Source organism: Crocuta crocuta, unplaced genomic scaffold, assembly GCF_008692635.1.
Source record: "Crocuta crocuta isolate KB4526 unplaced genomic scaffold, BGI_CrCroc_1.0 scaffold141, whole genome shotgun sequence".
Taxonomy (NCBI): Eukaryota; Metazoa; Chordata; class Mammalia; order Carnivora; family Hyaenidae; genus Crocuta; species Crocuta crocuta.
Genome location: NW_027527951.1, coordinates 2196341 through 2224075, shown reverse-complemented (window position 1 = coordinate 2224075; position 27735 = coordinate 2196341). Strand labels below are relative to the sequence as shown.

General features: G+C 38.2%; 1 protein-coding gene across 2 annotated transcripts; it reads left to right on the top strand.

Annotated features, from left to right (window-relative positions):
* Positions 1-8212: 8212 nt before the first annotated feature.
* Positions 8213-27428, top strand: GDAP1 (ganglioside induced differentiation associated protein 1). 2 transcript variants are annotated; one of them, XM_077752428.1, is made up of 6 exons: positions 8213-8368; positions 9108-9300; positions 19725-19898; positions 21103-21197; positions 23189-23303; positions 24280-27428. In XM_077752428.1, exons 1-6 carry the CDS (start codon positions 8252-8254, stop codon positions 24660-24662), a joined length of 1077 nt encoding a protein of 358 aa, XP_077608554.1. In that variant the 5' UTR covers positions 8213-8251; the 3' UTR covers positions 24663-27428. The 2 variants fall into 2 exon arrangements, with proteins under 2 accessions (XP_077608554.1, XP_077608555.1); XM_077752429.1 differs by lacking the exon at positions 8213-8368 and having other exon boundaries at positions 9142-9155.
* The last annotated feature ends 307 nt before the right edge of the window (positions 27429-27735 follow it).

Sequence of the window (27735 nt, the reverse complement as noted above, 5' to 3'; positions counted from 1 at the left end):
CTATGCAAAACATTGTGTTAAACACTTAACATTTTATAAATCACGATTAATCCTCAATCTATCCCAATGAAAGTGGTATGACTATTTTTCCTGGTTTATAAGTGAGGAAGCTATGCCCATGATCACATAGCTGGTAAGCGGTGGAGCAAAACTTTGTTTCCTGCTTGACTTTAGAGTCTGAGCTCTTAACTGCTATGCTGTGGTCCGCAGTAGGGGGTGACACTAAATTAAGGTGGACAAGTTACACAGTGAAATGTAACCGCAGACACCACACCCATACAGTGAGAGGATCCCACAGTATGGGATCACTGTGTTCAAATCCTTCATTGTAAAGTCAAGAAATGGATCGAAGTTGGACTGTGATGTAATAAACAGTGGAGGGCTCTTGGGTTGGCCCATATCTTGGCTGAGGCGAGTGCTGAGCCTCTTGGAAGATGTGGGGTGGCATCGGATGTGCATAGGATTTAGAGCTGCAAGCCTTGTTTTAGTTTCTGTTCTACCAATGATTAGTGGGGTGGTATACGTCATATCTCAGTGCTGATTCTTTATCTCTTAAAGGGTGGTTGTTGGGAAAATCAAATGAATACTGTTTTTAAGGCACTTTGTAAACTTTTAGAAGGATATTATACTCTTAGAGAAATGTTGGTAGAAATTTGTATAAGTGTTGGTTTAGTTTTAAGAGGATATTCTTTCTGTCCTGTTATTCCTGGTGGCTTTCTATGAACTCTAAACAATCTTGGGCAAAAAATTCCTGAGCTAAAACAATCAGTCACTGAAGGAATAGATAATATTTGCATATGAGGCTAGAGAAATCAGAGCTGATGACTCTATGGCTGTCCCTCATATACTGAGGCTGTGTCTTGTAGTGGTTAAGAACATGATCTCTAGACCAGACTTCTGGGGTTAATAGTGTGAGTTTGGGAAATTTTGTGACCTGTCTGTGCCTCAATATCCTCATCTATAAAATGGGGATGATATTTCTCCCTGTTTTAAGGGATTTTGCAAGTGTTAAATACAATCAGTTCCTGGCACACAGTAAACATTCCAAAAAATATTAGCAACCATGTAGGGCAAATACATCTTTCTTTAAAGTATATATTAGTCCACATTCATGTGTTTATTCTGAAATGTATACCATTCATCACAGAGATAGATGAGAGAAGGTGGACAGGTATATTACATTTTTTCCACCAGAAATATGGCTTAAAGTGAATTCTTACTTAAAAATAAAGAACTTAGGGGGCACCTGGGTGGCTCAGTTGGCTAAGCGTCTGACTTCGGCTCAGGTCATGATGTCATGGTTCGTGGGTTCGAGCCCCGTTGGGCTCTGTGCTGACAGCCAGCTCAGAGTCTGGAGCCTGTTTTGGATTCTGTGTCTCCCTCTCTCTCTGCCCCTCCCCGGCTCACGCTGTTTCTCTCTTTCTCTCTCAGAAATAAAAACATTAACATTTCTCTCAGAAATAAAAGCATTAACAAAAATTTTTTAAAAACCCAAAAACGATGCCTGAGGAATTAGTTCCAAGGGTTCTGATTCAGAAATAAAGAAAGAATTTAGTGCATTAACATTGGTAGTCATTCTTTGAGAGAATTAATCAAACTATTATAAGTCTACAGTGACCTCACAGCTAGAGCCTCCTGAATTAATAAGTTGCACTTGGTATTGAATATGATCATTTGCTCTAGAATGCAAGAAAGACCAGAGGCAACATTTTAGAGTTTCAAAAGCAAGTTTGGGCTATTCTAAGGTCATTGAGACTTTTGCTCAGAAGCCTGCAGGGGGTAATCTACATTTTTTGAGGGGAAAGTGGAGGTATCTTGGCATCTTGAGGCTCTAAATGGTAACTGGTCACTTGGCACCATGGTTTTACCAGACTGTTTTGTGGAAGTAGTTTCAAATTTATTGACCTTTTCCCCCCAGATACCATAAGTCTGCCTTTATGACTTTCATATCCTGTTCTTTGTAAATTTTACAGATGGGGCAAAGTAGGGGTGGAGAATTGGAGCCGTTCATCAATTTTACACTGAATTGGTAGTTCTTTTTTTAAATGTTTTTTAAAATTTATTTATTTATGAGAGAGAGACAGTATGAGCAGGTGAGGGTCAGAGAGAGAGGGAGACACAGAATCTGAAGCAGGCTCCAGGTTCTGAGCTAGCTTTCAGTACAGAGCCTGACGCGGGGCTTGGATCACAAACTGTGAGATCATGACCTGAGCCGAAGTCAGACGCTTAACCAACTGAGCCACCCAGGCTCCCCTGAATTGGTAGCTCTTAAACCCTACAGGCATCAGAACAACCTGGAGGGCTTTTTAGAACACCAGCTGCTCCAGAGTTTCTGATTCAGTAGAATGTGTATTTGTAACAAGTTGCCAGGTGATGTTGATCTGTCTGTCAGGGGTTCACACTTAGATAAATCAAGTACAGGAGTCACATTGATTGGAGCTCTGGTCACCTGGCCAGAATTATTGCAGTTCTTTTACCAAATCAATGTACTCCATGAACCATCTCTTATCCCATTCAATTAGGTAATACTTAGAGTTCTGCAGATGCTCGAGGATGTTAGACAAGATTTATTCACATTTGAGAAAAAAATCTCAAAAATAATTTCTAAATAAGGACTTTCCCTCCTTTTCTCTTATGTTCGCACCAATTACAAATTCTATGCAATTCATGTGGGTCAGATAATCGGCACAGGTCAAAGCAGAGCAGGAAAAGTAGCTTCTGGGTGCTTAATATTAATGTTGCTATTATCAGGAAGTGGAGACAATGCCGATTTTCTACATATGTGTAAAAGATTTTCTTCTCATTTTGGAAAATTTTATTTTGAATGAGATAGGTTAATTAGTTATATAGATTCTCTTGAGAATACTATTTCTGTTTTCTAATTTGTAAAGCAAAAAAAAAAGAAAAGACTATTCTTAAAAAAGTAGAGACCTCTTGTGGTCATTCATAAAACTACTTTAAAAAACAGAAACCGTATTAACAATCTGTCAAAAGGTTTCAGATCTCTGGATTAACTGATATACATTAAAATAATATATATATATTATATGTTATATATACACACATGCACATATATGTATATTACCTAATACCTGCCAAAATAGATGAGTGATAGGATTTTGAATAACAGTAACTTTTATAAATATATACATCATTCCTCCATAACAGTTCTTTATAATAAATTGAGACTTGATTGAAGAAAAATACACCAAAGGGCACATATTATAACTGTTTAGCTCAAGGACTTTCCCAAACTGGTTATATTTGCATAGCCAGAATATCTGGAGGATTTTTATCATAATTGTATAGGTCAGGTGACTCAGGCGCAGAGAGGTTATGTGATCTATTATTTCTAACATCGACCAAATTCACTTTTACTTCATTCTTTCAAGCATTTAAAGGAATAAAGAACTCAATACATATTAACATAAAAGGCAGTTCATTTTCAGAGTCATGATCCACAGTCCAGATTTGTAAATATCAAATTCCGTCAAATAAAATTGCCTTTACATAGAGCTTCTAGAGGCTATAATTTATTATTAATTATTGTTTTTTGTTGTCATTATTTGCTGTTGGTGGTGGTGGTGATGGCTAGTTACTTTCTCTATTAATTAAAAAGCAGTTTGGATGGGGCACTTGGGTGATTCAGCTGGTTGAGCGCCTCACTTGATTTTGGCTCAGGTTATGATCTTATGATTCGTGAGATGGAACCCTGCATCAGGCTCTGTTCTGACAGGGTGGAGCCTGCTTGAGATTCTATCTCCCCCTCTCTCTGCCTCTCCCTGCCTCTCTCTTTCAAAATAAGTAAGTAAACATTTAATACATTTAAAAAAAAAAGTAGTTTGGAACCTCTTTTATGTACCAAGCACTATTTGGGGTTCCTAGGGATAATAAGGCTCAGAATGCAACACACAAGAAAGATATATAAACAGTAATTTGATATGACAGTTTGTGCTTTAATAAAAGTATATATGATTATGGGGCTAATCTTCAAGAAGGTGACTGTATTTTCCTCAAAGTCTATCACAGGCTCTGTAAAGCTTGAAAGTCCCGACAACTTTGGCTTAAAGCTAGCATAACATAGCAGAAAATAGTACGTTGACGAGTAGTCAGCAAAGTCACATTTGAGTTATAGCTCTTTCACTTACTATAGGATTTTGGACTAGTCTCTCAGTCACTAAACATTATTTCCTCAACTATAGATTAGGGGTGGTAGCTGCCTCACAGGCTATTATGAGGATGAAATGAGACTGTAAAAAAGTGGCCTCTGATCTCTAACGCAAAAAAATTTTACACTGTGCCTTTGGTTTATAGTATTATAAACAAAATTATTAGTGTTATTAGTATTAAACACCAATGCAGTATTCATTTCACTCAGGGTTTACTGTGATTCACGGTTGTGCTGCTGGGAAGATGTGGCTAAGAAAGTGTTCATTGTTTGAAAGTAGGCTGATAGTTGCATGCATATCTACTTATTCCCTAAACACGGTGAAGAGAATGAGAAGGAAGTAGGGAGTAGTTGTCTGAGAAGTGGAGAAGGAAGCAGAATTAAAGCTGGTTGGGAAAGGTACCAAGTACAAATTAATATACAAATGTGTGAATTCACGAATATACTTATTGTTCTCCTGATCAAGACAATTTATTAAATATTAAATAAATTATGTGCATTCAATGGTGTGCTGGCAAATGGTTAAAAACTAACTTTCTTGGAAAAAAAACACATTATATGTAGTACTTGCTGATTTCTGGAGTGTAAATACCCCTACCATGGCCAATTTCAAGTTACTAACATGACATCGCTGAACAGGGAGTTAGGAAGCGATGCATTGTGGCACACTCTTATATATGATTTCCATCATACAGATATGAGACATAAATAAACTTAAGAGTATAAGCAATAATGTAATAAAATAGGAAGTGTTGAGTTTCAAGTTCTTGCTAGCTTTATTTTAAAAAAATCATTCATTTAAATGCAGTTCAATTTTATGTAATTTTTAGTAATGGCTGGGTTGAACATCCAGCTTGTAAAATTCCTGAAAATGTAACCATCAGCTCCCAAGAGCCTATACGAGCAAGAGGCAGCATAACACTGGATATACTGGTAATTGCACCAGGATGGTACTAGTTTCAGTAAAGATCATCACCTCTTCTGGGAAGATCATCTGTGTTTGGTGCCTGTCTATATTCCTACCATAATCTCCTAGATACCAAAGCAAAGACCAACTACATCGAAATTTCATTTCTCTTCCTCTACACTTGAGTTCCCAGAACTCCTTGTCTTCTGTATCTAGCACTGTTCCTGGGATGAGTAAGGTCAACAATGGATACTGATGAGATAAATTGACCTTTATCTGGCTGCTATTCTCCAGGAACCCATATCTATTATTATGAACAAAGACACACAGCTACAGAATACATATACAATTTAGTCAAATCTGTGAATAAACAAGTGAGTGGATAATAGATTTTTCATATTACCTACAAGTGGATTTTAGTGGGATGAAAAATAACAGGAATTATGGATCAACGAAAAAAGACGTTAACAGTTTTTTTCCTACCCTTATCATGATTAAAACAGAACAAAACCCCCAAACACCACCATGTTTCTTTATCTCACTTACTTAATGATGTTGTTTTAATGTTCAAATTTTTAAGAAATAAAAGCAACACATTTGTTTATGGAAAAATTACTATATGTAGAAACATAAAGACATAAAAGTCATCTGTATTTTACAAGACTGATATATTCATGAGGACAGGTGAAGGCAATAGCACCTGGTAATCACAAAAAATTACAGTGGCTTAACTAATATGCCTTATTTTTTCTTAAAGCAAAAGTTTGGAGGTTTGCAGACTGAGATTCGTGCGGTGGTTCTGCTCTCACGTCCTTAGGGGCTCAATTACCCTGCAGCCCATGGTTTTGGCCATGAGCTGGGATGTGGTCCCATCCCTCATGGTCCAAATCAGCATCCGCCCTCCCAGTAGCAGGAGGGGATAAAGAAGAAGAGGCACAGGACTAACAATTTTCTTAAGGAAACTTTCCATAACTTGCCCTGTGGGATGGCCATTATATCCCATGTATTAGAATGTAGTCATAAAGTCACATTTAGGGGCAATGGAGCCTGGGAAATGCAGTCTTTATGCTAAGCAGCCATGGGCTTAGCTAAAATTTCTATTAACATTGATGAAAGAGAAAATAGGATTTTAGGGCCACCTGCTGGGATTTGCTAAAAGTTATTTCCTTAGTTAAACTGAAAATAGAAGAATATCTCGGTTAGAAGTTATGCCCATTTTCAAGGTTTTTGATACATCTGGATAAATTTCCCTTCAGAAGCTATGTACACATTTGTACTCCCAAAGATATCTATAAGTGTTTAATACTAAACACCCACACAGTAATCAATCAGTTCATTCAGTGTTTGCTATATGGCTTTGTGGAAGATATCATAGAGAAAGTGCTCAGTGTTCGACAGACCTGGGATTTATTGTGAGAGTGCTGTCAGCAGCTAGTGACAGATGAGCTGCCAAGGGTGTTGAGTCTATTCAGATAGTGAGGTGATTGGATTAATTAAAGAAAGGTAACCAGGTAGTATTTGTTGGAATCTGAAGTTGAAGAATTTAAAATGAAGTTTTTCTGAAGAGGAATGGGAATGGAGGATTATATAGGTAGTTGTAAAAATTTTGAAAGTAAAATATTATGTCCTCTTAATGTCATGGAGGAGGTTTCCACATATACTTTCATCAACTGCTATATCGTAGGCAATATCTAAGTGCTTTATATACATTCTCTTACTGAATTCCCACAGGAGCCCTATATCTTTACATTTCCATATTTTACACATGACAAAGTGAAGTCTCAGGACAGGTACAGTTAGGGGTGGAGCCAGGATTTAAACCCCACTCTGTCTGATTTCAAAGTCTTACTTTTTCCTCTTGTACTATGAAGAGTGAACTGATAAAAAAAAAAAAAAGTTTGGTAAGGGTCATTTTGCTGTAGCAAACTGAATTAACATATTAATTAACTTGTTAACCCATAGCTTATATCCATAAAAAGACATTTTAAAATCTTTAAAAATTATAAAAGAATTATAGAGAACAACAATGAAGTGTTGTAAAGGGGAGGAAGGACCTCATTAGATTTTGTCTCTTCTTTCTTGACCTGAGTTGCATACTTGCCTCTCTTTTCTCATAGAACCTTGTGTTCTAGGGCTGACAGTTCTTATCTCTATTGTGTTGTCTATTCATTTTGTTGTCTCTGCCACCAGACATTTCTTGAGTGTGGGTCTTTGTATTCCCAGAGCCTAGCGCATTGCTTGGAAAGTTGTAAGTGTTCAGTAAGTATTTAGTGAATGAGCTATACGAGCATTCATTTTATGGTCATATTAATACATAGTTGCTAATGGAGAATTTTTATTAATTTAATATTATGCAAATTTTAAGAGGTATAAATAATGACTGGTATAAAATTATGATTTCGACTATGGCTATGAAAAGGATATTCATATAAAGCAACCAAACTTGTGAGTAATATTGAGTGTCTACATCATGTCAGGCTATTTTGAGTGTTTAACATTGTATTTACTTAATTGTGAGGAAAACTTTATGGGGGAAATAGAATTATTACCTCCACTTTAAAAACCAGGACGTGAACCCAGGTAGTTCTGCCCTAAAAATTCTGTTTAACAACTAGAATGTTTTAATTCGCCATTGGTTATGAGATTATCGTTTATTATTATTTTGCGTGACTCCATAGAGCATCTTCTAATGAAAACTCACAGATCGTCGTCCTGTTTTGTTAACCAGAACTTCTTTCCGCTTAGGGCACAAACCCTCCAAGAGGAAATTTAAGTAAATGTCCTGGAAAGTTGCTGCTTTTATACGTGAGCAACCTCTACTCCACCCCACCAAACCAATGAGTAATTTGCAGTCAACATTATTCATTACTACCTTTAGTATTCAGGGACTCTTATTTTAGAATCTTTCCTCTAAACACATCCACTTGCGTCTCCCACGTGACTTCCACTCGCCAGAGACTTTCTGGCGCGTAGACACGCCCGCATCACTGCAGAGGCGGTGCTGCAGCTCTCTTGCCGGTGAAACTACACTTCCCAGTGGTCTGTTCGTCCGCGCGAACTCGTCTTTCCCGGATCCGGGCGGCAACTCGGAAAAACTAACGACGCTTTGCGGGGCAGTGTGGGTGGGAGAAAGAAAGGCTGACCGGCGAGGCCCTGCTGTACTCGCGCACCCAAAAATGGCTCGGAAGCAGGACGAGCAGAGAGGGGGCGCGCCCTTGATGGCGGAAGGCAAGTCGGACGCGGAGGTTAGGCTCATTCTGTACCACTGGACACATTCTTTCAGCTCTCAAAAGGTAACTACAGGCCTCTGCTGGCGCGGGGGCGCGGATCGGGTTTCAGCACCGGGACAGCTCCCTCATTCATGGCTCTTCCTGGTACTCAGGCGCATCTGCAAGTAGGCCTCCCAAGCCCTAACCCCGGCGGGCCCTCCCTGAGGGCAGGGATGCGCCTTGCGAGGAAGCACGGAGGATCAGTCTGGGATGGAAAGGGTATGACTCAGGCTTTGCCACTCGTGAAATGCGACCAAAAAAAAAAAAAAAACCATCACTTTAGGTATTTGGGCAGGAGGCCTCGCCCACTGGACTTAGGGGAGTGAGGCAGAGAGAAGCTCCTTGATGCAACCGCATAATTTACAGTTCCTCCTTTTACTCTTTCTTACACGCATTTGCTCTCGTCAACAAGGCTTAGCAAATCTATATACCAGATTCTTGTCTGGGGAGGACACATAATTAGGTTTCGGACGCAAAGAAAGTAGTGATGGAGAGTCATCAAGTCATCACCAGAATAAAGAAATAAATAAGTAAATAAATAAATAATATAGCTAGAATTATTTTCATTCTTTATTTTATTATCCTTTCTAATTTATGTAAGATGCTAGAATATATCTCAGTTAATTCCTAGATTACAAATAGTTAAAAAGAATGCTGAGAATATTAACTTAGGGAAGCACAGAAAGTCTGCTTAATGGTATCCAGGAATGTTATTTAATTGAAAGCCTACATGTGTTGTAGTAAACAGTGTGAACTCTTTCAGGTGCGCTTGGTAATTGCTGAAAAGGCATTGAAGTGCGAGGAACATGATGTAAGTCTGCCCCTGAGTGAGCACAATGAGCCTTGGTTTATGCGTTTGAACTCAACTGGAGAAGTGCCTGTCCTTATCCACGGGGAAAACATTATTTGTGAGGCCACTCAGATCATTGATTATCTTGAACAGACTTTCCTGGATGGTAATGTTAAGGCTATTTGTGATTTCTTGGATTTACTTTCAACACAAGTATATATGTTCCCCCCTTCTCCCTCCCTTCCTCCCTCCCTCCCTTCCTTTTTCCCTTCTTTCCTTCTTTTTTGGTTTTATGATGATGGTTTCATGCTAAAAACCTTTTCCATTTCCATAAGCACACAAATATAAAATAGGTCAATACCATAAATTTTATGTAAGCCAGTGTAACTCCATTTAAAAGATTTTATGTAAACTACACATTTTAATATTGGAACTTTCCTTTTAAATTCACTGGCAAAAACCTCTGTAGGTGTGTGGTTTGTAGTGATGAAGTTTTAGCCTCAAAGTTCATAATGATTTGAAATGTACACTATGAAAATCAGCTTTATATAGTCTACTAAATAGTTCCACCTTAAAAACAATAGGAGGGAAAAAAGAGGAATCAAACTTAGGAAGCGGAGAATAGAATGTTGGTATATGTGGAGATCTTTGCCCCTGTGACTTCTCTGTAGTTTCAGTTTTATATCTTTTGTGAGGAATTTTAAGACTTAACTTTGTATAGTGCTTTATAATAATCATTTATTGATGACCTGTCTTATGTCGGGCATTTTATAATTTCTGTTGTATTTAGTCTTCAAAAGAACCCAGCTGAGACGGGCATGATGGACTAGTTATTCCCACTGTACATGAGGAAAGAGAAACAGAGGGGTTGCCTATGGTAATACAGCTATTTTATGGCAGAGTGGGGCTGGGATGCAAGACTTGCCTATCCATACCTTCATATTATACTAGCTGTCTCCCATAGTCATTGCCACTTGCATATCATCTTGCTTGCTCCTAATGACAATGCTTTGAGATGAACTATATCTTCAGTATTTGCCAAAGATCGTATAGCTGGCATAACTGAGAGAACAGAAGGTTCCTAGCTTTCTGCTGAGTACTCTTCTGTAAAAGAAACTACATGAGATCCAGTTACTTTTCATCTGCCACTAGTTACGCTGATGTTAACAGGGCAGGGTAAAACCAAAATATAACCCCATATTACTGGAAGTTGAGAAAGGAAATTACTAGGCTAAAAAAAATGTCTGAGGTACTAGAGGGAAAATAGGTATGGGACCCAAAAGTGTGTAGAGAGAACTCCAGGGAATTAGATTGACAATGGGCTGCCCGCATTCTTATTCCAAGTATTTGGTTTCCTAGACTTCTGATTAGAGGGGTTTTTTTGTTTGTTTGTTTTATTAAAAAAATTTTTTTTTCTTTACATTTTATTTATTTCTGAGAGAGAGGGAGAGAGAGACAGCATGAACAGGGGAGGGTCAGAGAGAGAGATACAGAATCTGAAACAGGCTCCAGGCTCTGAGCTAGCTGTCAGCACAGAGCCTGATGCAGGGCTCGAACCCATGAACCATGAGATCATGACCTGAGTTGAAGTCAGATGCTTAACCAACTGAGCCACCCAGGTGCCCCTGATCAGAGGTTTTAATTAGAGGTGGCCATTGGTGTAAACAAAAGAGTTGTTTGTTTTCTTTTAAGATTTAAAAAAAATGTTTATTTTTTAAATAAAGAGAGAGATAGTGAGCAGCGGAGGGGCAGCGAGAGAGGGAGATGGAATCCGAAGCAGGCTCCATGCTGTCAGCCCAGAGCCCAACGCAGGCCCAAACTCTTGAACTGTGAAATCATGACCTGAGCTGAAACCAAGAGTCAGACACTTAGCTGACTGAGCCACCCAGGCACCCCTAAACCAAAGGGTTTAATGAACTGTTTCTCCTTTACAATTACTTCCTATTCTTTAAGTCCATATGCTGGTGACTGTACTGGAAATGGTGGCGAATTGATTTAAGACAATTTTTCTCAACCTTGAGCTTTTTGGAAATGGACAGGTCTGTTAAGTAATTGGTATTTCTTGGGAGAAGTGATTATAATGTGAATAAAGCAAAATCATTGTATAATAATTGTTCTAAATAATAAAAAATCTTAAAAAGATACATAAATGGAAAATCATACTTAAATATTTTGTTGGCTTCCTTTGAACTACTACTACTTCTACTACTACTACTACCATTCTCCACTTCTTCCTCCTCTTCTTACATTCTTTCTCCTCTAAGATATTCAGTAATATAAAATATGTTACTTTACAACAATGGTAATGATGATTATTAGGCTTTCTTAAAGTGTTCCTTAGGCTTTTTCTTTTACTTTGATTATATAAAAACAAAACTGAAATACATTCTGAGCCCTACTCAAAGAACGGAAATATTAAATTATTCTTTTACTACTTATGGAACCAGAGGAGAAGGTGCTGTGGGCTAAATGTTAAGATGAAAATATGGAAACTAAGGACTTTAACTCTGGCTATACTTACAGAATAAATAATCAAGAATCCTAGGTCTTAGTCTGAAGTTGTTGCTAACTGTTTGCATATCCTTGGTGACTTGACTTCTCTGTCCTCTTGGATTAGGTGATATGATTTTATCAACTGCAGAGATAAAGCAAGTCCAATAAATTCTTATTTCACTCTTTGCTCTTTCCCAGGAGAGTAGTCACTCCTTTGGGAAGGGTTAAAAGAAGATTAAGGGACCCAAAACCCATGGTAGATAAGAAGACAGCAAGAAAACAGTTATATAAATGAAGTCTAGTCTATTTATTTCTTTTTTTAAATGTTTATTTATTTATTGAGAGACGGAGAGAGAGAGTGTGAGAGAATGGCGGAGGGGCAGAGAGAAGGGAAGAGAGAGAGTCCTAAGCAGGCTCTGTGCTGAGCATGGAGCTTGATCTCATGAATCCTAAGATCATGACCTGAGCCAAAACCAGGAGTCAGATGCCCAACTAACTGATTTACCCAGATGCCCCCGAATGAAAAAGCTAGTCTACAGATGAAGTTTATCCCAAAGTATTAAAATAAAAAAAATAAATGTGTGTTATCACAATTATCATTAAGATAATTTATATTTGTCATTAAGAACTTATGGAGATTAGGAAAAGAACCAGACAAGACAGATGTTACTATCCTAGTTGTCAAGGATGGGGTAGAGTGAATTCTAGGAATCCTTGCTACTTAAAAGTATGTTCCGCTGACCAGCGGCATTGATGTCACCTGGGAACTTGTTAGAAATTCAGAATCCTAGACTCTACTGCAGATCTCTTGAATCAGAATTTGCATTTCAACAAGACCCTCAAGTGATTCATATTTACACTAGAGTTTGAGAAGCACTAATGCAAATTACTGTGTGTTAAGTAATTGCTTAAGCTTTATGCAGCACTATAAATTACTTATATACACACCCACATAATTTTATAAATATATCTATACACATATGTAACTTTTGAGTGTCTTAGTTAAAAGGAACCAGCTCAAGTTTTACATTACTGAGGAATGCTTTAACACCCAAAAAGCATATGAATCTGTTGTGTACTGGGCATGGTTCTAGATATAATGTATCTTGATTTAAGTAGAGCATTTGAGGTTACTTCATAAGATACCATTGTGGAACGAAGGGCCAAATATGGCTGGATAAAAGTGATGCACATTTCCACCCACCATACGGAAGAATATTTATAAATGTCTTACACATGGTTACCCATTTAGCCAAAGATTTATTCTATATAATTTTATTACATTTATTTCAATTATTTGTGGACCACTGTAAACACCATAAGGTCAGAGGCAGTGTCTAACAGCTGTATCCCAGTTCTTCATATAGTGCTTCATATAAGCTCTCTCTTTTAAAAAATTTTTTTAATGTCTTTTATTTATTTTTGAGAGAGAGAGAGAATGAACAGGGGAGGGTCAGAGAGAGAGAGGGAGATACAGAATCTGAAGATAAGCTCCACGCGCTGAGCTGGCTGTCAGCACAGAGCCTGATGCTGGGTTTGAACCCACAAACCGTGAGATCATGACCTGAGCTGAAGTTGGACGCTTAACCGACTAAGCCACCCAGGCACCCCTTCATATAAGCTCTTTAATAAGAGCTTAATGAGTACTTTTGAATGATTAAAATGAATGAACTTTTCAAAATAGACGTTAGCCTGGACACGGATGCCTACTGGTGTCCTTATAGGTTTCTGTTCTCTGACTTGAGCCTAACAATTCTACAAATGACTTGAATAAGACATTGTAGAAATAAGGGATGACAAAAGCTGAGATAGTTAATGACTAGCTTGTGAAATGTTTGTCATGGAACAATATGGAATAATAACTAAGATAAAGTTTAACATGTAGTATGTAAACAAGTAGTAGTATGTAACAAGTAGTATGTAAATTTTATTTTTAAAAATTGGCTGCATTAGTGAAGGATGGATGATCTAGCTTATCAATAATTAAAGCTAGTAATAAAAAAAAGGCTGGTATGGTCTGAAGTTATTTTAAAAGTGTAGGTTCTGTCTAGAACATGGCAAATTGTGAACTGATCAGAATATGCAACATTTTGTTTAATTATGAGTGGAACTTAAAGGAACATTTACACTTAAAATAATGAGTAAATTGTTTTCATTAGATGTATAGTTGCCCGTGGTTATAAGAGGAGACTTTAAGTGTATGTATTCACCTAAAGAATAGAGTATAGTCAACTGGTATTTCCTTTGCTGTTATTTGTCATCCCTTAATTGCTTACCAGCTAAAACTTGTCCTAAAAATGATAGCTTGCTGACATTTCTCAACATTTGTATATAATCAGTATTTGCATCCTCATGCTTTTGGGATAAGTCCATTAGATAGCTCGCAGTATTAGGGAAGAAATTTGGTAGCCAGGGTAATCCTTTTCAAGTCTTAGCCTAAGAATAGTTAATATCTAAATTGGATGATGGCTATTTTTTTTTTTTTGAAAGAAGCTATAGATGTAGATATCAGTGATATTCTTGAGGTCAGAACTTGCGTCAAAGGAAGAATTTAGAAGTATTCAGTTATGGCTGGTCAACCAAGGGCTGGTGAAGAACAATCTCTTTATTCTTTTAGTAGCTATATTTTTGGGTGTTAATTGGTGCAAGGACCTGGAATATTTCAAAGATCCCTAATCATTAAAATCTTACTAATCTTCAAAGATAAAGATAGTTTCATTTTTAAAAAAAATTTTAATGGTCATTTATTTTGAGAGACAGACAGAGCATGAGCAGGGGAGGGGCAGAGAGAGAGGGAGACACAGAATCCAGAGCAGACTTCAGGCTCTGAGCTGTCAGCACAGAGCCTGATGTAAGGCTCAAATACACGAGCTGTGAGATCATGACCTGAGCTGAAGTCGGTGCTTAACCGACTGAGCCACCCAGGTGCCCCAAAGATAGTTTCATTCTGTAAACTTGAAAATAATACCAAACCTGTCTTTACTACATGCATGTGCTGTTATTACTACTCAGTTTTACAGGCTATATTTTTTTATGTACATGACACATTTTTCTCTTGGTGCGTGTAAAGAGTAGATATATTAAAGCATGAAATTGATTAAACTAGGTAAGGCGTGATACTAAGCAAACTAGGGAAACTCAAGAACATTGAATATAACTATTGAATATATGCACTAATATTTTAAAATCTAGATATTCCTTAATACTGTTCATAACCTCATAACCTTAATTTGGCCTAAGATAATTTGAAAAAATGGGTTTGAAGTAACTACAAAATACTAGAACATTACTATTTATTATTGCCAAATGACTCAGTGGTAACTTAGAATCAAGGATCTCATATGGTGATATTGAATTTTGGTGATTTAATATATAACAGTTCTCTGAAGCTCATATCCAATGCCTTAGGTCTATATATACATCATTTATTCTTAGGAAATGAAATTTGGTTTGGAAATAAAGTATTCTGGTATGATATGAAAATATTCTATACAAGTCTCATTAGGAAATATATTTGGGAAGATTTTTGTCAATATCTCTTGAATATCAACTCAGATTTTTAAAAAGAACATTAATTCTGAAGTCACTGTTACCTTAAAAATAGTTATTTATGTAAGATTTCCAATTTTTCCAATTTTTTATATTAATAAAACCCTCTCATATATAGTTGAATTACTTTATATATCTTTTAGCACATCTACTGAAATTGTAGATTAGCACAAAAGTTCTAACCAAGTATGGAAAATATGATATGTGGTAAGGAAAAGAAAATGAACCTTTTAAAACTCATGATTGTGCCAATGAAAGTGGCTTTAGAGAGTAACTTTTTTTTCACTCTTTGTCCAACTTCAGTGGACAGGTAGGGGTGTCAAATGCAGAGGCTGTAGATCTATGTTATGTGTAAACAAGAATTGGAATAAACTGTCTGATAAAGGAACTTTGCCCCCAATTACAAAGGCTTTCTGTTAAAAGCCTTAAATATAATACCAATAAAGAGTAGTTAAACATTTAAGGTATAAAACCTATTGAAAATGATGTATACATTTGTCTGTGTCTGAGCAAATCATGACTGCATATAATGAACCTCTAGTGTTTGACATTATGTGTTTTTTTCCTAGTCTGTGTTCAGATTTGATTGTTCTCATTCCAAAGTCATGACAGCTTTGAATTGTAGTCAGTTTGTAACCATAACTTTTGCCTCAGGTTATAACTTATTTACCATTATTACTATAGTTTTTTATAATTTTTTATATGTTTGACTGGTTGAAGGGTATAATTTTATTCAACTACATGATGCATACTATCTTATATACTGATGGCATCACCAAGTGATCTAATAAGTAAAATAAAAAAATCAGCAAAGGGATAAAGATAGAAATGAGGTCTGTTTTCATTGAATTAATAATAGTAAGGAAGAACTGAAAGTTATTCAAATAGACCTAGAGGGAAGTCTTTCTTGAAAACAAGACATAATTATGCCTTCTTTGCAGTCAGTGTAGTCAAATAATGAAAGCTTAGCCTGAAGGCCCTAAAATCTTTTAATTTTTTGCTTGGTAAACAATGTAATGTAATGTAAACAATGTAATTTTTTTTTAATGGCTCAAGGCCCATGGTTAGTCTACAAGGCCTAGGGACTTGAGAATGTGGGGAGCTGTTTGTCCCTGTTAAATAGCTGCAGAATGCATTTATTGTGTCTTTTCTTACTAGTTTTAAAAAACTATGTTTTTTTCTCATTATCTCATCTTTCTGCTTTGTGTCTACTAGCATGTTTCTAATCTGCTGCCAAAATTTAGGTGCAATACAAGACCTGCCTTGTCCCCTTCTCAGTTCTTCTAGGAAGTCAGGTCTTATGCCAATTTATTCATTTATTCTTATTTATTCTTTCAGGTTAGTCACCAATCTTGGTTTCCAGTACGACAAACCTATTCCCTAATGCTGGAAACTCTTTTCAATGCCTGCTTCTTAAAAGTCCCCTGATTCCCGGCCCTGCCCCTTTAGGCCTTCTATTGCTTTTTCACTCCTGACAGCTTTGTGTGTGTGTGTGTGTTTGTGTGTTTTGTAATCTCTACACCCAACATGGGGCTCCAACTCATGACCCCGAGATCAAGAGTTGCATAGCTCTCAGCCAGCCAGGTGCCCCCTTTTCTTCTTCTTCTTTTTTTTTAGTGTTATAACAAAAATGCTTTATGGAAGGATTGGAAAATAAAATAGAATGAGAGAGGGAAGATCTGTATAATTCAGAGGAAATTCCCAATTGCTTTTGTTTCCAGAGGCAGTGGCACTACTGTGCTATGGTGTCGAGGAGGACAGTGACCGCACATGGCGGGGGTTGCTAGGGAGGTCCTGGGAGACAGGCAGTGAGGCTGGATGAGAACTTTGGTTCAGCGGATATCTTATGGTCTGTCTGACAAAGTGTTATAGGAGATAGTTATACTGTAGCGGTGCCCTGAGTAGAAGAAAATTATTTTCATGGATTTAAACATTTGTCGTCTTTTAGAGAACTCAGGCTTAGCCCGATGGAACTTCCCCAGAAAGCAATTACTAGACAGTGTTTTTCCTGCTTTCATTCACTTTCCCAGAAGGAAGTGGTACGCTCTTCTGAAGATAAGCCCCAGGCCTGGCACCAGAAAGTAGCCTGAGCCAGGGGCCATAAATTTAACCACTTGTAAGCATGTTTAAGTGCTGTATCAGTTTTGATTATTAACTTGAGGTTTTTGGACCCCCAGAGCAGTGGTTCTTAAACTTTTTGGTTTCCAGGCCCCTTTATCATAAAAGTTATTGAGAACACCAGAGAGCTTTGGTTTCTGTGGGCTGTATCTACCGATATTTACCAAATTAGAAATTAAAACCGAGAAAAATTTAAAACACGCAAATACACAAGCCCCCATCTCATTAACTGAGTGATGGAGCCACCACATGTCCTGGAAAACTGCTGTATCCTTGGGAGAGAATAAGAGTGAAAAAGCAATTAACACTGTAGTATTACTGTGAAAGTAGCTTTGACTTTGTGGATCCCTCCCGACAATGTCTTGGGGAAGCCCAGGGATTCTTAAACCACACTTTGAGAACTGTTGCCCTTGTGGTCTATGAATAGAATTCAGGAGATTTGAGATCCTGGAGGAGAAAAATTATTACATCTTTATTTTCACTAATTTCCAACAGAAACATTATTTCCTTTCATTTCTAATGTAGGGATAAACCACAGCAATATCGGGAGTGCCTGTGACTTTGTTACCAATAGAAATCACACATATGTTCATAGATTATTGTAGATATCTTAAAAGTGACTTGTCAAGTTATTGTAAATATCTTAAAAGTAATTTATGGTCATAATTACTTTGAAATTATGGTAGTTATTAGACCTGCTTCTAGATCTTGTTAATGTGTTAAGAAAAGGCACCCAGGTTAATATTTTATAATTTAAAGATAATAAATATATTTTAATATAATCAATTTCTTTTCAAGCCTTTGTCTTGTATGCACTTAAGGACATCAGGTGAAGAGCTCTTTAGTATTTCAAGGGCCTGAGAAGGACTCCAATCTGTTGTCCTCATGGAGATTTCTACCATGCATTGGTTGGGATCCTAGTGATAAGCTGAGATCCTCAAAGGTCAGCACGGAAGTGTGCTCTAGTTGGGTAAATTCACTGTTGACAAGCTAGTATGTGGCTTACACTTCATTCTCGGTTATTCCAGTGTAGACTTCAGAGTTGGACTTCCCAGCAGGGAATTAGATATTTGTCTACTGGTCTGAGGAGTAATCCATCTTATTTTTTCTTAGAGAGTCAGAAATAGTCTGTTGGCTTAAAAAGCTTGTTCCACTTGGATTATGGCATTATGAGATCTTGTCTGAAATGCTCTGCAGCCAACTCTGAATTGTCAACACGTATGAATGAGTGTGCAGTGCTCAAAAGGATTCTAAGTTAAATAACCCAAACTAAGAAGTAAATGAATAAAATTGAGGTTGTTCTTTTCTCTTGTTGGAATAAGCTCATTGGTATTTTTCAGGGGCTGTATGAGGGTCAGAAGTAGGAAGTGATTCTGAAGGGACATAGCCATGACCTTTGGATCATGTGGTTCATCTTTATTCTTGGATAATCTCTGAACTGTAAACCCTTTGAAGATGTTACAATGATGTTTTAAGACAGAGCACTATAGTCGGAGTCAATGGCTTTAGTTTTTGTTCTGCCTTTAATTAGCTGTGGGATCTTGAAGAGAATGCCTCAGCCTCTAGCTCTCAGTGTCTTTGTTAACTGCTGCAGAGCTTCTCCAGATCAAACATTTTATAACAACTAGAAATTTGGGAATATGTTCATTAGTTGAAATTTACTGAACACCTACTATGAGCCAAACGTTATGTCAGGCACTGGGAACTCAATAGAGAACAGTACACGGTCCCTGCCCTCAAGTAGTCTAGAGTGTAGAGTTTAACCAGCAAATGAGGCTTCATGTAGAAACCACTTTCTAGAGATAAAATACTAGAAATTGACGGTGAATTCTGCGCAGGTTGCCAATTCACATTCATGTAGCATCAGTGGGGTCACTCAGTATTAACTGGAAACTAGGAAAGAGTGGTCCCTGATTATCTTTCCATAATGACCTTTCATTCATCTAACCAACCTCTATCAGTGGCCTAAAGTGTAATGGATACTATGGTAGACCCTGGGTCATAGGCTCCCTGCCCTGAAGAATGTTATGGGGCAAAAAGATAGAAACTACTAATTAAGGTGATAAGGCTATGATAGTATATGTACAAGGTATTTTGCATGTACATTTGACCCAGTCAGATATTGGTAGTTGTAGGAGGTTAAGGAGTGTTCCACAGAGGAGTTGGCATAAATAACTGGACCTTGAGATTTGAGTAGCAATTTGTAAAGTAGAGAAGTGAGAGAATTTCAGTGTGAGCATGGTTTGGGGCCTAGCCTGGTACCTCTGTACATTTCAAATTTTGAATATCTGGGCAGGGGAGATACTATCTTTTAAATGCCTTGATATAAGATTGAAAACATTGATGAGGGGGGTTGGGTTTTTTATTTTGCTTTTGGTTGTAACATCTCATTTGTAACTTTTTCTTCAATGTTTGTATATACATTTTTAGAAAAAACACCCAGGTTAATGCCTGATAAAGGAAGCATGTATTACCCACGAGTACAACATTATCGAGAACTGCTTGATTCATTGCCAATGGATGCATATACACATGGCTGCATTTTACATCCTGAACTAACTGTGGACTCCATGATCCCAGCTTATGCAACCACAAGGATTCGCAGTATGTAACAATCTTAAAGACTTGGAATTCTATCTCAAGTTTGTTTTAATTCATTTTTGGGACCTGGCACATCTCATGAAGACCTGGGTACAGGGTTGTTGAGTTTGCTGCAAGGATGTTCATATTACAGATTGATCCATGCATTAGATTAATATGTGCTTCGGGTGCTTAGCTGGACATTTATTGTCTATAGGAACTGATTTTCCAGCTCTTGGCCTTGAGGGCCAAGCTTGGATAAAACTCAGAAAAGAGGCCTGTGGAAAAGAACATAACATAACATGTTCTCACAGGCATATGGACTAAGAATCATGAAATCTGGAAACTGCTGGGGATTAAGCGGAGCTGAGTTCACATTTCTTGTCCTTCATTCTTGTTTCATTATGTGAGGGAGCTGGACTACAGGCTGTGTAACTATCGCTCTACCTCTAAATTCAGCGATTCGGGATTTATTGAGTTGTGATATCCAGCTCTCTCCTTGTCTGAGGCCAGAGTACGGTTAGTGCATGGGATGTGGAGAAGGAGATGTGCTCTGTGGCACATGTGACCGGGATAGGAAAGTAAGGGAAGGTGGCTGTGGTCAGGCTCTGGGGATGTTTGTAGAAACACTCAAATGCAGATCTTCTAATTCCAGAAACTATGTTCTTTCCACTACATCATATCTCACCTTTATAATTCTCTTACTTAATGTTACTTTTCTTTCCTTTTGTACTTTTCCACCTTCCTCCTCTTCCTTCCCCTCCTTTGTTCTCTTCCCACTTTACCGTCTTGTTCCTCTTCCTCCTCTTCATAAGTACTCATTATATGATTTGAAGCAAGTGTTCTGACTATAATCCTATCACCTAGAGTTACTGTTTTTTCAAAATAAGGCTTTTGCCTTCCCTTCATATAGAAGTCCATTATAGAAAACCTGAAAGGTATTGAAAGATAGAACAACTACTGTGCACTGAGCACTTCTGGTGTACTGGCCTTGCTCAGCGAGCTTTCCTGGGTATCTCACATTTAATCCTTAGCCTATGCAGCAGATACTCTGATGGTTCCATCTTGCATTTGAGGAAACCAAGGCACAGAGAGGGTACGTCCATGGTGGAGGAAGGGGGTGAATCTCAGAGCTCATGTTCTTACCATGGAACTTCCCAGTTTCTCTTTGTTTCTTGTATAGAAGGGAGGAAATAACTTCCTGTTTCAAAAATGATTTTATTCTCAGGCCAGATTGGTAACACAGAATCTGAACTGAAAAAACTTGCAGAAGAAAACCCAGATTTACAAGAGGCATACATCGCAAAACAGAAGCGACTTAAAGTAGGTAAACCTGGCTGTCCTCAACTGACATCCACTGTTTGTATTAAATGTTCTACTTTTTGTAAAGTATCATTATTTCTAGAACATCTTCACTTAAATATTGCAAGTCACCAGTGCATCTTACCTTTGACTTATGCTCTGCTTTTAGAAAGAATTTTTCTTTTTTAGATTTGATATTCAAACCGAATGACAGGTGCCTAAAAAGGCAGGTATTGCTCATGCTCGTTGCCAAGGAAAGTTACAAAATGTAAAAGCAAATTCATAATATATACTTGGAATCTGTCATTTCAGGTATTCCGCCTAGCTAGACCTCTTTTTTTTTTTAAATATCAATAAGGAAATTGGCAAGTTTATTCTAAATATACTCCCCTCCCTCCGTTCATTTTTTTTTTCTTTTTATCTTTCACCCGTTTCTTCCTCCTCTAACCCTCGCCTCTGGCAACCATCAATCTGTTCTCTGTATCTGTGGGCTTGGTGTTTTGTTTTGTTGTTGTTTTTAGATACCACATATAAGAGAGATCCTAAAGTACTTGTCTTTCTCTGTCTGACCTATTTTACTTAGCTTAGTGCCCTTGAGGTCCATTTATGTTGTTGAAAATGGCAAAATTTCATTTTTTTAATGCTTGAATAATATTCCATTGTGTATATATGCCACATCTATTCATTCATCCATGGATGGACACTTAGGTTGCTTCCGTATCTTGGATATTATAAATGAAGCTGCAGTGAACATGGGGGTGCATATATCTTTTCAAGTCAGTATTTTCATTTTCTTTGGATAAATACCCAGAAGTAGAATTGCTGGATCACATGGTGGTTCTGTTTTTAATTTTTTGAGGAACCTCTGTATTGTTTTCCATAATGACTGTGCCAGTTTACATTCCCACCACTTATTACTTCCCTTTTTGATAATAGCCATTCTTATGGGTGTGAGGTGATATCTCATGGTTTTGATTCGCATTTCCCTGATGATTAGTGATGTTGAGCATCTTTTCATATAGCCTTTGGCCATCTGTATGTCTTTGGAAAAATACCGGTTCAGATATTTTGCACATTTTAAAATCAGAGTTTTGTTGTTATTGTGTTATAGGAGTTCTTTATATATTTTGGATGTTAGCCCTTATCATGTATATAATTTGCAAGTGTTTTCTCCTGCTTAATTGGCTGCCTTTTCGTTTTATTGATGGTTTCCTATGTTGTGCAGAAGCTTTTTAGTTAATGTTGTCCCACCTGTTTACTTTTGGTTTTGTGTGTCAGATTCATAAAATTATTGCTAAGGCCTATGTCAAGGAGCTTACCACCTATGTTTCCTTCTAGGAGCTTTCTAGTTTTAGGTCTTATGCTCAAGTCTTTAATCCATTTTGAGTTAATCCATTTTGACTTGTCTGCCTCCTAAGGAGGCCCTGGGCTTCGCTTCATCAGTTATAGTCAGCCTTTCCCTCTCTGGTGATTCTTTCCTCATGGCCCAAGAACTCACGCACACTTCTCCCACGTTAAAAATGTAGGAAACATCAGCACTCTCCACCCTCCTCAACTTCCCGCCTTCCATCATCATCTTATCTTAGCTAAGTGAGCTTCTCAAAAGAAATGCCTTCACACAAAGCACCCCTTACTTTCCACTCTTTTTTAACTCTCTGCATTCAGATTTCTTCCTCATGCCTGACCCTTCGGTCCTTCATTCCTCGAAAGCTGCTGAAGTTCCATTCATTAGTTGGGGTTGAGAGGAGTCCCTTTGTGCCCCTCATATACTTTGCTATTTCTGGTCCACTAGTCCCACAGGACTTGCCAGTGAGCATTGGGTCTGGCCCGGGGAGTATTCACCCAGCCAGAGTATTTTCCCTCAAGTTTGCCTTTGCTTTAACATTATTCTGTATCTTCTTATTGTCTCGAATAAATAGGCTCCAGCTCTGGAAGAGTTCATATCTGCTTTCCTCTATATTGATTGTTTTTTGCAGGCATAAATAACCTCTTTTGTTATTTTTGCTAATTAGTCAAAGCTTCTTGACCATGACAATGTCAAATATTTGAAGAAAATTCTTGATGAATTGGAGAAAGTCTTGGACCAGGTTGAAACTGAGTTGCAAAGAAGAAATGAAGAAACCCCAGGTAGGTTCTCATTTGTGTTTAGGGTTTTGTTTTTCTTTCTTTTGCCGGATGCCAGGCTATTTATGGGAATATTCTTAGATTTTACCAAAAACATCCTGTAATCTGTTTTTTATTATTTTTATTCATGGGCAGTTTAAATTATCATGGCAACCATACTACTGAACTCAGCAAAACCCAGGCGTCTGACAGTATCCCAGTCTGTCTGTGTGAATGTGACTGGTGGAGGATTTTTCTGCACAATTTAAAGTTATGGTTGAGAGATTCCTACTTAGCCCATTTCACACATTCGTAATAACAGTAGTTCCTTTGGTTGAATAACCTGTGTGATTGCTTGAATGGTCCCTCCAGTTTTCTCTCTAGGCAGGAAGAGTACTTCCAGTCTGTGTGTGTCTGCAGCCTGGCTGCTGAGCATCCGGGTGTTGCACCTGTGAGCCTAACTGCACCACCTATCCATCGCCCAGGTGCATGCACATTTGTGCCATTCTAATTGGCAACAAGTTCAAGACGTGTTATGTGAAACTTGCTTCACAATAGGAACTTGTGCTTTATATAACTAACTAGGAGCAGCGATCACCTGAGTCACATTTCAGGCCCAATTTTAAGGGTTTTTCTAAAGCTTACTTGCTGTTTTCCTAAACCGGGAGGAAAGTTCTGTTGACTCCTCTGGGTTGGAGGCTCTCAACTCCTCAGAATCCTTTTCAAAATGAAAGGTGTTGAGCTCAAGTGGCTCCAGTTTGACCCAGGGTTGTAGGTGGCTGACAGATATCAGGTGAATCTCCCTTAGCTTGGGATACATTGGCGTGGACTTTGTTTTAGGATGTAATTACTTGCTGAGTTTGATTGTCAAGAAAATGTACCATGGCCTTCATCTTTTGCTGTGCTCACACTCGCCCTCAAGACTGAGACCAAAGATGCCAACCAGAGTCTCTCTGTACGGCGCATGCCCCTAACTCTCCGTGTCCCTTTCTCTGATTAGAAGAGGGCCGCCAGCCTTGGCTCTGCGGAGAATCCTTCACCCTGGCAGACGTTTCGCTCGCTGTCACATTGCATCGGCTGAAGTTCCTGGGGTTTGCGAGGAGAAACTGGGGAAATGGAAAGCGACCAAACTTGGAAACCTATTACGAACGTGTCTTGAAGAGAAAAACATTTAACAAGGTTTTAGGACATGTCAACAATATATTAATCTCTGCAGTGCTGCCAACAGCGTTCCGGGTGGCCAAGAAAAGGGCCCCAAAAGTTCTTGGCACCACCCTTGTGGTTGGTTTGCTTGCAGGAATGGGATATTTTGCTTTTATGCTTTTCAGAAAGAGACTTGGCAGCATGATCTTAGCACTGAGACCCAGACCAAATTATTTCTAGGCTTGTAGGGATCTCATGGTGACGACTCATCCAACTATTCAACTAGACCCTTGTCCACTCCTCCAGGCCCAGTGGAGAATGACCCTGGGCAACTAGTAAAAAGTTTATTTACTTTACTCTTTGAATAGTTTATGTGGGGAGAGGAGATAATGAAAATGTTTTTGTGGGCCGGTCACTTTGAGATCATTTCTTTGCAAACCGGAACAAATCCATCCCTAAAATGTGCAAGGTCAAGATAATGTAAATGCTGACAGAGAATCAGACCTTTAGCTCAAAACATCAGTTCAAGTTCTGAATTATTTGGGGGGAGAAGGTTCTTACTGTAAGCAGACAGTAATAGCCTGTGATTGCCCATAGGTGTTCATCTGAGACTATCTGGATGTGCTGAGTGTTGAGTAGTTAGCATCATTTTCCACTGGAATTCAGAGATCCCCTTTGTTTCACAGCCAGTCCAGCCAGCAGCAGGGTGCAGCAGCATTTCATATGATCACTGTTAGCTTCGGGCAGAAATGAGAGACACAAAGCGAACAGGGAGAGGGAAAACAGGGAAAATGGAGTCCATATAGTGAAGAGTGAAGGTGACTTCCAGGTGTCTCCGACACCACTCATGGCCGCCTGTCCCCTCAGTAAACATTACATTTGGCTACTTGTGGCCATTGCCCACATATCCTCCTGTAGTTGAGAAACTGGGGAAGAGGACTAGTGAGTTACTGGGGGAATAGACTGGAGAAAACCCTGGGCTTTACACTCAGAGCTCCTCATCTGACCTTAGTACTAATTTTAAATATATGAATCACACTCATTGTTTTAATAAGATTAACTGCTAATACACTTTGGTGAAATGCCCACTGAAACATTTCTGCTTAGCACTGACATGAACATCTTGAGTGATATAAGATGGTTCCTTTCTTTTCCTCATGGTTCCCCCAATTGGATGCTGCCTGAGAAATATCATTCCTATGGACTGTTGTCTCTGGTCACTGGGTGTCTTGCCTTCTACAGCCCCTTTTAGCACACAGGTGGGAGTCAGGTGCAGGTCTCAGCCAATCCCTAACATGGCACGTGGCTAGGTCGTAGGTGTTTGAATGATCTGGAAGTACTCAGTATGCTCATTCTGATTTTGAAGAGGCTGGTGTGTTAAACCGTTGTCTAGGCCTTGCATCTGTTGATTGTTATTAACAGAGCCCTAAAAGGTTAAAGAGAAAGAGAAAAGTCTAGTCTTAGCCCATGCAAATTAATTTAGGGGAAATGAAATAAGTCAATAGTGAGGTCCACTTGTATTCTTCATGTGTGTCTAGGCATTTCAGGGGGTCCCTCAGTCCGTCTGGAAGGGATAATCCCAGTGTGTTCCGTGAATGACTATGGAACTGCATTAATACAGTTTGCACTCAGATAAAACTTCTCATGGTGACAGGAAGATATAGTTTCCCTGCCATTGGCCTGAAAGGAGTTGGGGGGACAGTTTTAGGTCTCTGGCAGGAAGTATGTATAAGGAATGATGAGTTAAGGTTCCAGCAAATAACAAAAGCTTGCTTGGATTGCCTCAGTCTGGCTATGCAAAATAGTCAAAGAATGTACTGACTTTTTTATTAATAGGGAACAGTCAAACTTAGGAAACAATGACTTTTGATGGTAAAATGAGTCTGTAATTCCATTTCATGAATCAGTTGTTTTTAGAAAATCTTGATGAAATGGACATTCCTTGTTTACAAAAATTAATAACATCTCAGTGCAGACTGGCAGCTTTTATAATGTCTTAATATTATCCCTCCCGTGCACTGTCATATACAGTAGTTGGATTTGTTTGTTGCTGGGACATTCCAATCCCTATGTTCATAAAAGAGCCACAAAACTGATTATTCAGTAGTTTGTAGTGTTTCAGAGATCTTTGTATCACCCTGCAAGAAGCAAGAATTCAGACATGAAGAAAACTGGATTTTTATAAAAATCTACAAAAGGGTATTTATCTATGTAAAAGTTGTTGATTAAAAATAAAGATTAGGAGCCCAGTGCTGGCTTTTCCTTAAATCTACTGAATCAGAGAAAGTCTACTGGGAAGTGTAATTTTCTGATAGTTTCATTGGAAATATGCTGTCAATATTAAAGATGATGCATCGTGGTGATTTCACTTGTTTCATCCATACTCTTGAGTTTAGACTCATAAAATGTTTGGGGACATAATGACCACTAGATGTCGCTGTTCACACAGTAGTCTGAGATTGGGCATTCTCTAGGTTCGGCAAGCCCTATAAAATGGCTCAAGTGAAGATAAACATTAATGACCTTAATTTCTGAAATGAGGGCATCTTCATCAGATCATCCATCTGTACAAAAGCTTGAGGCACATGTAGTATTGATTTCTAATGCTTTAGAAGGGATAACAGTACCACACAATGTCAAACTAAAGAGCTAAACATATACTACTAGCAAAATAAGCACTTTTATCTATTTCAAGATCATTGGTGACTGGCCAGTGTGTTCCTCAGTTTCCAAAGTTTGTATAAATATCATAATTATAAAAATGTCTGAGGTACTAAATTTAGGCTGGCTGTGTATGTCTTAATACATAAATACTATTTTATTGTTATTGTAATTCTATGCCTTTTGAATCTGTTTTCCTTAATTGCAGAGAGTTGTAAATGCTTGCTTGATTTTTGGTCATTATTGATATTGACACCAGAGTTGTAGATATTTGGTGTTGTTTAATGTAGTAGATCAAGATGGCTATTCTACTTGTAAGATCAATAAAAGTAATTGGATAATCAACATGAACTATAAAAGTACCGATTTTGTAATCTTTTTTAAGAAAACAGGTTTCTTGGGGGCACCTGGGTGGCTCAGTTGGTTGAATATCCACCTTTGGCTCAGGTCATGATCTCAGGGTTTGTGGTTTTGAGCCCTGCATTGGGCTCTCTGCTGTCAGTGTGGAGCCCACTTTGGATCCTCTGTCCCACTCTCTGTCTGCACCTCCCCCTCTCACACTTGCTCACTCTCTCAAACAACAAGCTTCCCTCCCCCAATTTATTTTCATTTTAAAATCAAAGTATACTGTGGTAATTGGAAGGAGTAAAAT